Source organism: Macrobrachium rosenbergii, chromosome 5 (genome assembly GCF_040412425.1).
Source record: "Macrobrachium rosenbergii isolate ZJJX-2024 chromosome 5, ASM4041242v1, whole genome shotgun sequence".
NCBI classification, from domain to species: Eukaryota; Metazoa; Arthropoda; class Malacostraca; order Decapoda; family Palaemonidae; genus Macrobrachium; species Macrobrachium rosenbergii.
The window spans coordinates 24,956,584-24,968,460 of record NC_089745.1 but is presented as its reverse complement, the minus strand read 5'-3'; the positions used below and the strand labels follow the sequence as shown (position 1 = coordinate 24,968,460).

Below are 11,877 nucleotides of genomic sequence, written 5' to 3'. Positions count from 1 at the left end.
ACACACGCACATATATATATAGATATAGATATATATATATATATATATATATATATATATATATATATATATATATATATATATATATATATATATATAATAAGTCCTCACGTGAAAATGAAAGGAATTATATTAAAGACTTTCAACTTTTATTCAAAGTCATCTTCAGGGTACCCTGAAGATGACTTTGAATAAAAGTTGAAAGTCTTGGTACCAATTCTTTCATTTTCACGTGAGGACTTATTATATACTTCATCCACGGGACCATTGTGGAAATTACAAGATATATATATATATATATATATATATATATATATATATATATATATATATATATATATATATATATATATATAATATAATGCTATAAATAACTTTAATGTAGAATTCATTACACCATGGAATAACTAATACAATGAATTCACTAAACCAAGAAATAACTTATACCATGAATTCATTACGCCATGAAATGACTTATACATCTATTCATTTCTCGGATACACAGGGTAACACTAGGCTTACTCACTGGGCCAACAAGAGAGGCAATAATTGTTCTCGATTTTCTTACATAGATTTCATATGAATCCAGTTTCTATATACAAAATTGAAATCAATGAATCTCCGTTATTGCTTAGTACGTAGTTTACAATTTATGACTTAACTTGTATATTAGTTTGTAACTAATTTCCAACACATTTTTACGGTTCCGAAATTAAAAGACAGAAGATCCATTAATATTGATTTTCTAGATCTTGGTAACCAGGGTATGATCTAAGAGTACTTTCAGGGAGTTGCATTTCTGTCCCATATTAAGCAACAGGTCCAGCTGGTAGTAACTGGATTTAGACCCCTAGCTCAGGGTACAAGCATCTGTTGCTTCGTAGGTTGACACCTCTTCAGATACATGCAAAATTCACAGATGAAAACTGTGACCTCGGGCAGGATGAGAACCAGAAATCATTGGCAGGTGGATGGCGCATGGGGTTCAGGAGTTGAATGCTTTGTTTCCTCATCTTCAACTCTGGATGCCTGGCGGATGACCTTGGTTAAATCCAATAGGCAAAGGCCAGTGTAATTGGCCTTGTGGTGAGGTTGTCTTTTAGTGTATTTGGCCAATGAATCCTTCAAGGATTCTGCCACTTTTATGAGGAGGACAAGGAAAACAAGAAATCGAAACTTAAGAACCCCAAATCAAGTTGGAAATATGCAGAAAAGGCAATCAAGGTATATGGACTGGACATTTAGTGGTTTGTGAGTCACGGTGCAAAATAATAGGAAAACATAGATTGGATGGGGGTAACTGTATCTATTTGGGAACTGGTAAGGAAGTAGTCATGATCTTAATCAAATGCAGAATAGGTACTGACTGACTGGAAAGCAGTAAGTAGTAAATTACTGCTAGCAGGACTGAAATCGAAACAGTGTAGTATTAGTGTTATAATGTGCTTGTGAGGTCAAAGAAGAGAGAACTGGGTACTGATTGATTTATTACCTGGGCAAAGGTATACATAGCAGCATGCTGACGGAAACGAGATGCCCGACCCCCGGTCACCATGACCTGCACGCTGAGTGAGAGCAATTTTTGTTTGTTAACAGTCAATCAAATAAAAATAACAAGAGACATAATGTACATACAGTGATAAAATATATATTGGCAAAAAGGCCAGGAAATTCTACATACAAATATAGACTGCTGACTCGTCTGGCAGTTTTGCCGGGTGGATGACATCCTTAGCGCAGCCCTGGGACATCCTCGACTTCATTTCAGGATGCCGATCACTTCATCCGCGGTCTTGTTTTGTGGAGGGATTCTGGGACATCTGCCGGTTTCCTCCCGGGTTCCGCTGTCCATTAGGAAGGCTGGCTTTAACCTGTCGACAGATATCCAGTCTTCCCGCCCATGGATGTTGACAAGGTAGGCCTTGGATGTTCTACTGACGACTCAGTATGGTCCTCTGTATGGTCTGGTCAAGGGTGGGTGGTGGGCATCACTCCTCATGAAGACACGTGTACAATTTCTCTTAGCCTTGGAAGGGGCGTATCTGGGTCATCCGGCTCTGTGGGGAAGAATTCTCCAGGTACGGCCAGTGCTTTGCCGTAGACTTTCTCTGTGGGAGATTCCTCGCCGTTTACCCTTGGTGCAGTGCGGAGACCCAGCAGGACCCAGGGCAGCTGAGCCTTCCAATTTTCGTCAGTACAACGTGCCATCAGAGGTGCTTTCAATGAATGGTGGGTTCATTCCACCATACCGTTGACTGCAGGGTTGTATGCTGTCGTACTGTGGAGCGTTGTCCCCATCAGGCGTGCCAAGGAGACCCAGAGTTCCGATAAGAATGCCGGGCCCCTGTCAGTAGTTATATCGTCCGGTACACCAATATGACTCATCCAACTTGATAGTAGGGCTTCCACACAGGTGCTTGTTGATGCTTCTACCACTGGGGTTGCTTCCGGCCATCTTGTAAAACAGTCTATGATTGTCAGGAGGTATCTGGCACGCCCTGCTTGCAGCAGAGGTCCTACGACGTCTACATGTATGTGCCCGAAATGCTGACGTGGTTGAGGGAAATCTCCGATGCCTGATTCCGTGTGCTGGGTGATCTTACTTGTCTGGCATGGTATGCAGTTCTTTGCCCATTCTCGTACGTCCTCCCTGATCCCATGCCACACGAATTTCTCTGCCATCAGGCGTGCTGTTGTTCATCCTGATGGATGGGACAGCCCATGGATGATGTCGAACGCCTGCGGGTATCAGGGGGCGTGGGTGGCCTGTGCTGGTGTTGCAGAGAAGTGTTGATCCAGATTCACCCATTGGCACGTCTTCCCACTTCATTGCGGTAAGTGCTGTGCGGTAAACTGCCGTTTCTGGGTCTGCAGCCTGTTTCTTCACCAGGTGTATGCCCAGGTGGACTGAATTTATTTCAATTCTTGATAAGGTGTCAGCTACTGGGTTCTTCTTGCCGGAGACGTAACTGATGGTGCATCCGAATTCGGAGATAGCAGCCAGGTGCCATTGCTGTCTTGCCGACCATGTGTCTCCCGCCTTCGTGAACGCATGTACCAACGGCTTGTGGTCTGTCAGGATGGTGAAAGGGCTGCCGTCCAAGAGGTACTTGAAGTGCCGCACAGCTTGGTAGATTGCCAGCAGTTCCCTGTCGAATGCACTGTAGTGGGTCTCCAGTGGCTTTAACTTGTGGCTAACAAAAAGCAAGTGGGTGGGGGGGAACCATCTACTATCTGCTCCAGCACGGCTCCGCAAGCGATGTTGCTGGCATCGGTGGTGAGTCTCAGGGGAGCAGCGGGGTCTTGATACGTTAAGGTGGTGGCTTTGACGAGGGCTCCCTTCGTCTGTTCGAACGCCTTTTGCTGTGGGGCTTCCCAAGTCAGTGCTTTCGGCTTTCCCTTCAGCACTCTGATTAGGGGATACATGATGCAGGTGATGTCCGGCACGAACCGTCAGTAGTAGTTGACCATGCCGGGGAACTCCTGCAGGGACTTGATCATTTTTGGTGCTGGAAAATCCTTCACTGCATCCACCTTGGAGGCCATGGGGCAGACACCTATCAGAGAGACCTAGTGTCCAAGGAAGTCTACTTTCTCCACTCCAAAGGTGCATTTGTCGAATTTGACGACCAATCCATTCTCCTGAAGGCGTTTCAGCACAGCCCGGACGTGACCCAGGTGCTCCTCTGGGGACCTGGAGAAGATCAGGATGTCGTCCACATAGCAGACGCAGAAAGGTAGGTCCCCCAAGATGCTGTCCATAAGGCGCTGGAATGTGGCCCCAGCGTTCCCGAGGCCGAAGGTGGAGTAGGAGAAGGTATATGTCCCAAACGGTGTGATGTTGGCTGTCTTCAGAACGTCGTCAGGATGTACTGGTACCTGAAAATAGTACTTGAGCAAATCCATTTTTGTGAATATCTTGGCCCCGTGCAGGGCTCCTGTTAGATCCTGCATGTTTGGCAGGGGATAGTGGTCCGGTGTTGTCACTAGGTTCAGCCGACGATAGTCCCCACAGAAGGGACGCCCATGGACTCGATGCCTTTTTGCAGATACCCATCCTTTCCATCTTGGCGAACACTCGTTGAGCATCCTGGAGTTTCTTGGATGGCAGGCGGTGGAACTTGGCACGTGTCAGTGGGCCTGTGGTGGTGATGTGGTGATGGATGCCGTGCTTGGCCTGGGTACCTGGCATCTGATGCAGTTCTGGCTTGAAGACATCTGGGAATTCGTGCAGGAGGGCACTGTATTTGTTTGATGAGATGGGGCATACAGCGGGCATTCCCGGTCCGGTGGAGAGCGGTCGAGAGCAGCAGGTTCTGGTATCCAGCAGGTGTTTTCAGCCGATGTCTACCAGCAATCCGTGATGTGTGAGGAAATCGGCACCCAGTAAGGGAAACTTGACATCCATGATGATGAAGGGCCATTCATATTTATGGCCCAGGATGGATATTCTGCGGGTCCGAGTTCCGTAGCAGCAGATGGGGCTCCAATTTGTGGCCACTAGTGCAGCTGCGGCGCTGGACGTGCGGTCGCGGTCCTCCCTCGACGGCGGAAATACCGACTGCATAGCCCCTGTGTCTATCAGCATCCGTCGTCCCGATATGGCGTCATGGATGAAGAATCCTACTGGCTGGGGTTCTCTAAGGTTTGCGGCCACTGCTGTTATGGATGGTCACCTTTCTAGCTATTTGTGAAAGAACAGGGGGCTCTAGAGTTCTTGGCGTCCTTTCTGAACCTCTGATGGAAGTAACACCAGGCTGGATTTGTTCTCGTCTTCTGCTGCTGCGATGGCGCCTTCTTCCTGTATACCATGTTCGTGTCCCCCTCTTCGGCTTCTTCTGCTACCAGGCTGCAGGCCTTGGTGGCCTCGTGGAGTTTGAGTGCAACGCTCACCAATTCGTCCATTGAGAGCCCTAACCTCCTGCAGAAGGCACTGCAGGAAAATTTCCCATAACAAGTTGATCTCCTTCCTCCTCTGTCCATCTGAGTCAAAGCCCGGCAGAATCAGGAGACCTCGTAGTTCGTCCCAGGCGTCCCTGGGTGTTGCATCTCCCAGGGGCTGGTTCATCAGGTCAAGGGTGTGTTGGGCTCTCTCTGGGACAGGCATGGAGTATGTGTCAATGAGTTTCTTTCGTAGGTCCTCGTACTTGACTTTGCCTGGCTGCGAGTCCAACCATGGGGTGATTTTGTTGAAGACCTCCTCCGGCAGCGTTGTTATGGTGACGTCTGCTTTGGTTTCCTTGTCCGTGATTGTAGCTACCCGGAAATGGACGTCTGCCCGCAGGAACCAGGATGCTGTATTTTGCCACGAGAATGGTGGCAGTTTCATCGCCTAGCTTATTGCTGCCTTCGAAGGTGAGAGGGGGATGCAGAGGATGTGTTTCCTTGGAACGACTTTCTACCTCAGTGTCTGACATTTTGCCTCACACCAAAACGTGAAATAAGCACCGTGTTTAGTCCGTTAAAAGTGTTTGGGGCTCATCAGACGTCAAAACTATACACCATGTGGTTGCGTTAATGGCTTCTGAATATGGTCAACGTGAATCGTAAATGGCAGGGGGCCAAACCGTTCGAGAACGCCAGAACGTACCTGGAGAAAGTATGCCGTAATTAGTCGGTTAGTGGCGTGGGTGTTCTCTGAGGAAGGAGCTTTCAGAGGTCTAGACTTTGTCGCCGTATGGTTCCGTTAAAGGCTCTCTGAAGGTAAAGTGGTCGTAGTGAGTCCGTTAATGGCGAAGCCAAAACCGCTGTGTTTACCGTCACTCCTCAGGTCACCAGTTGTGAGGTCAAAGAAGACAGAATTGGGTACTGATTGATTTATTACCTGGGCAAATGTATACATAGCAGCGTGCGGACGGAAACGAGGTGCCCGACCCCCGGTCGCTGTGACCCGCACGCTGAGTGAGAGCAATTTGTGTTTGTTAACAGTCAATTAAATAACAATAACAAGAGACATAATGTACATACAGTGATAAAATATATAGTGGCGAAAAGGCCAGGAAATTCTACGTACAAATATATACATGAGATTCTCGCTGCGATGATAGATGCAATACATGATCATAATTAATGGGTAAAGAAGACGTCTTTACATGCTATTCACCAGTGAATAATTAACTTTACAATGAATGGTAGAATGTTACAGAATAGAAATGTCAGAAAGAAATGTGAGAATTTTTGTTAATATGAACGCAAAAGTTGGTGCTGCAATTAATCTTGCGATTAGAAAACAACACTGAAGAATGTTAGGAGCCACAGAGGAGCAGATGGCAGCAGTGATCACCATCTTGTTATCACCATTTCTATGGCAAAAATAAAAGCACCAACAAAAAAATAAGTACTAGGATATGGGGTTAACAAAAGAGAAACCTTGGATATTAGATGAGATCAGGTTTATAATTCAAACAGACCAAAGCAAAAGGCACATGTAGACATATTTCTGGGAGGAGATGAAAACCACAAAGTGGCCTGTGTTAACAGTGCTAATACTCAAAGTCTTGGTGATGATAAAGCCATTTACTCAGGTAGTGTCATGGTCAATAATAATGCCAGAAGAAGAAAAAAGACAATATTGTGAGGGACTTTTTAACGAAATCATGAACAAGAGGTATGGGGGGGGGTTATATTTAGACTTATATACCAGCAGCAGCGTGAATTTATGGGTTTTGAAGTGGAATCACCACTTAAGAAAAGTACCATGCTGTGGTGAATTCACTGCAGAGATAGTATTTGATGAAAATGAAACTATTCACGAACACTTGACAGGCAGTTTTGCAATTACAGTGGACCATCTGGAGAAGGCTTTCTGGTGAGGCAGTTTTCTTGCTCATAACTGGCACAAACTGATTGTCCTCCAGTTTCCACCCCTAAGCATGTCACTTTCGTTTCCAGTCCACACCATGATCTGGTATTATGCTCTAAAGCTATGATATTTTTTTAAGGATTTGGTGGGTGAGAGGCATTCTGGAGTAACAAATGGCTTGACAGAGACAATTTATTTCATCAAAACATTGTAACGCAAAGATGAAAGTGAATCAGTACTCTTGCCAGTTATGAGTAAGAAAACTGCTGCACCAGAAAGCCTCCTTCAGATGGTTCACTGTAATGGCAAAACTGCCTGTCAAACGCGTTGCAGTTGCAAAGGCTATGAACTACATGTACACCTGCTTGTGGACCATGTCAAGTTGAGAACTGTGTGAAGCCACACAATCAAGCTTTACAGGAAGAAGAAAGCAACATTGAATATTTGTAATCCTGGCTTTTCAGAAATTTACAATATAGGAATTATGATAACATTTTACCAGCAATCACTAAACTAAGCTTGGTGGTCTTATTGGTCCCCCCTTCTTAGATGTTGAAAAATCTAATTACTTCAATGTACTGTTATTCAGATAAGGTGGTTGGATTTCCAGATTCCCAAAAAGGGATTTAGACACCAAATTTACGTGAGTAAAGTAAATTGAAATGAATAATGGGGATTTTCATAATCTGGCAGCTATTTTCCTCCTCCATCATTGATTTTGTGTTTATACATATAATCACTTCAGTTTACTGTAAGTCAGATAGGCTAATTGGATTGTGATATCCCCAAAACACAGGTTTAGACAAGTTTACTTCTGTAATATGAGTTGAAATGAATAATGGTGATTTTTTGTAGTTTGGCAGCCATATTGATCTTCCATCTTAGATTTTATAAATATGTAATCATTGTAATATACTATGATTTACATCAATTTACTGGTTTCCTGGATTCCCAAAGCAGGGGTTTAGGCAGTAAATTTACCTGTGTAAAATGAGTTAAAATAAGTAATTATCTTTTTTTGTTTGGCAGCATACTGATCCTCCATATTAAATTTTGTATATATGTAATTAAACCTACTTCAATATACTGTAATTCAGATATGCTCTTTGGATTCCAAAATCACCAGAACAGGTGTTTAGACACTAAATTTACTTGTATAAAATAAATTAGAATGAATAATGGAGATTTTCAAAGTATGGCGGCCATATTGGTCCGCCATCTTGGATTTTGTGAGTATATAATCACTTCAATATAATGCAGATATGCTAATTGGGCTTCCAGATCCCCAAAATAAGATGTTTGGCACCAGCATTGCTTATCTAGTTTCAAAAATTATGAGTAACAGGTATTTTAAGGAATTAGGGGCTATTTAAGACGCCATCTTGGAAATCAGACCTTTTGCATGGTCAGACTGTGGTAGACTTTTGATATGGTATTAAGCAAATCTGGTACTACGATAAACACTTGAGAAACCTTTGGTAGCAATTTTTGGGGGGTAAGGTGCTTTTTTTTCATAAATGCAGCCGACTACATGAATTTCTGAGGTAACCTCTTAAAATCAATAGCTGAACGTTTGACAAGAGTCAGGAATCATGAATGATCACTGTCAGTCGTTTTCAGTAAAGGAGAGCACCCGTCAGCATGTCCCTGATTGGTCCCAGTTCCTTGTTGATCAGTAGGTAAAAGATTAGGGTCCATTGCAAAATGCTCAACACCTCAGGATCACGAATAGCTACTGTTAGTCATTTTCAATGGTGGGTACACAACACCAGCTGCACTAACATGTCCCATCCCCAAAATGATCGTTATGAATCCATGCCATAACCAAAATTGCAAAAATTTCAATATGACATCAAGATTCATGAACAAAATCCAATAATGCTTAGGAAGTTTGTTTAAGTTGCACTGAGAAAATTTGTAATAAGCAAGCTCTGTAATAAAATTAAACCCATTGCCTCTCTTCAAAAAAATATACCGCATAATAAAGAATTATTTACATTGATTAAAGTCTCAGTGAGACTTTATTTGTTCTTTTTTATATATGTGTTACAAATAAATACTAAAACTATGATAGTTCTTCATTAATTTCAAACATTTCTATTCTATTTTCCATCTCTATTTCCCATGTTTCTTTTTTATTAGTCTTTCATAATTTCACGCCTTAAAGAGACTATTCTGGAAGTGCATTAAACTAAATTTCATTAACGAATGGACAAAATTTGTAATAACCCTAACTGTCTGAGGCGAGATTTTACGAAAAGAATTTTTAGAAGCTTTTTTTGACATATTGATAAATCGCTGTTGTGGAAGAGGGACTTCACATTCATAATTACTCAGAAAATTATCATATGAGTGAAGTATGCTGACACTTTGTGTTTTCTTACCTTAGCAGATAGGCAAACAAGTAAGTTATAGCGCGGCGAATAGTACAGCAAATGTCGTTTTGTGTAACCTTGGCTGAATCCAGGACTCTTGTATTTTTGACAGACCTGTTGAACTCTTTCTAATCTCTTAGCAAATCGACCTTCTATTGCTTTATAGCTCTCAATATCCTGGGTTATCTGTGTGCTAGATATCTCGTCTTTCGGCTTTCCGTAAACGATTTGCGATTGTTCCTTCGCTGGCGTCACAAATGAAACTCCGGAATCTTTTCCGACATCTTCATAATCGGAGATTAAATTATTTAAATCATCGTCACCAGGAATTTCATCAGTGATATAGTCACTATGTTCATCCCATTCTTCATTGTCGTAAGAATTACCGATGAGGCTAAGACGAGGCTCATCCTTGAGCTCGATCTCAACATCGACAGACTCAAGATGACTGATGTTCCCTTCTACAGATGGATCAGGGAAACGAGAGGAGGAAAAATTCAGGTCATTTTCTGGATCTAAACTGTCCCTCAAATTCTGACTGAAGGGAATTTCATAAGGCTTTAGGGAAAAAAGCTCAAAGTAGTGATCCCATGTGATATCCAATATATCAAAGTAAATTAAAAAAAGAAAAGCGAATACAAAAATGAGGATCTGTCGTTTTCTTGTTCGTAGAATCATTTCGACGCTATTTTCGTAATTATTTCGCACGTGATGATCGCTGGTTTAAGCTTGTTCCTGGAATTTGTTTCTCAGAACTGATATTTATGCTTGCACTTACAGTAACTTCAAGGGAGACTGAAAGTACTGAACACATTATACTGCCTCAAGACTTCTCAGAACAGCCTCGGCGCCGTCCACAACTCCCATACAATCAACGTCACAATGAAGCTCTCAAACTCGAATGAACTGCAAAGATGGTTATAAGCTAACTGAGGATAGTTGGGTTGGTGGAACAGTTTACCAGGATTGGTTAATATGCTAATTCCACCATAATTACCAACAGATGTTGATTACCACTTGTACAGTTGTACTCGCTTAAAAGTGATAAGCACATGTGACATTAGAAACTTAAATATGGTCTCGCTCAAAATTTCAAATCAAATGCAATATGCTCACACATCAGAAACATGCCTACACACAAACATTCATGCTCGCGCGCACACACACATACATTATATATACACATACATACATACATACCGTGTATATATATATATATATCACACATTACCACAGGTGAAAAATAAGAAACGGGGTGTAGGTCCTGACCGGTTTCGACTTTATTTCAAGCCATTGACGAGGGACTGATACAGGGTGTGAGAAGTCACAAATATATATACTACAAGAACAGTACTAACGAACATACACAACCGTTAGAGGCTCCATATCCCCACTCTGGCCGGTGTCGAGGTAGGAGTGGCCTTTAAAACTCATTTGGCTAAAAATCACAATAGACTCTCAGGGGACTTTGCTGATAAAACAGACCATACCCACCTCAGATCCACACCTGACAGGTGTCATGGAGGCGGAGTTTGGAAACTCATTAACCTTACTACCCTCGTACTGTGTTTACAAATATGATAATCCTATTTTCATATATCTCTACTGCCTACCTTAAAGTTTAAACAATTTACAAATTTCTTTTGATATTAAAGGATCAAAGTTTATACATCCCTTGACTGATATTCATATTATGGTTGTAACTTTCTTTTATGAAGCTAGATTCAATGATGTTCCTTTCCAGTGCATTATTAGAATATACAATCCTTTTTGCCCTTCCCCAGTTGATAGCATGATTGTTCTCACTAACATGTACAAATATACCACTGTTCCCTTGTGCATATCTCACACATTTCTTATGTTGTTCAATTCTTTTTCCAGTGCTTTCCCAGTTTGGCCAATATAAAAAGTTGTCACAAGACTTATTGAAATTTTATATACACCCTTTTAATATTGTCTGGGGAGTTCTTGATAAGTACATTTTTCATTGTTGTATTGTTCTTAAATGCGACATTAACACCAAAATTCTTAAGTAGATGAGGATATCTTTCATACTATTATTATAAGGCAGAACAAGCAAATTTTTGTGTTGTAAGGTTCTTTCTGGTTTTGATACAAAGTCTTTTTGCCACTTCATATGCACTGTTTAATACACTATCAGGATATTTCAATTTTTTGCCTGGTTCCTAATCTTATCTATTTCATCATCAATATATTCAGGGCTGATATACCCTAATGCTCTTAAAAACATAGATGAAAACAGGCTTGACTTTTTGATTGTTTGTCCAGAATATTCACAAAGGAAGAAGATGATCTGATGGGTTTTTATCTGAATTGTTAAAGAACACTATTTCTTCTGGACATCCATTTTCTAAAAGTATTTTCCATTGAACTGATTAAATTATGTGTAAAATTGATTGTAAATTTGAAAAAAGTTTTTAATCTTGGTTCCTTTACATATACAAAAATTATGTCGGCAACAAACCTAATCCAGTGTTAAGTAACTTATTATGGAATTTTTGAAAAGAAGATATTAAAAACATAATCCCAATGTAATGTAACATGGTTTAGGTTTCCCATTGACGACAAAATTTTGTGTAAAATTTACCATTAAATTCAACCAAGATGTAAAAACTTAATTTTTAAAAGTTAAATCAAATTAGTACCATCAATTAAATTCACGATAAAATGGAAAATGAT

At 41.4% G+C, this 11,877-nt stretch overlaps 1 protein-coding gene across 1 annotated transcript in view; it reads right to left on the bottom strand.

Annotated features, from left to right (window-relative positions):
* LOC136838609 (carbohydrate sulfotransferase 13-like) overlaps positions 1-10,108 on the bottom strand; it is a 22,707-nt gene extending 12,599 nt beyond the window's left edge. Inside the window, exon 1 of the mRNA XM_067103860.1 lies at positions 9,187-10,108. Within this exon, the coding sequence (XP_066959961.1) occupies positions 9,187-9,855 (669 nt within the window). The 5' untranslated portion in view covers positions 9,856-10,108. The remainder of the gene's footprint in view (positions 1-9,186) is intronic.
* Between the last annotated feature and the right edge of the window lie 1,769 nt (positions 10,109-11,877).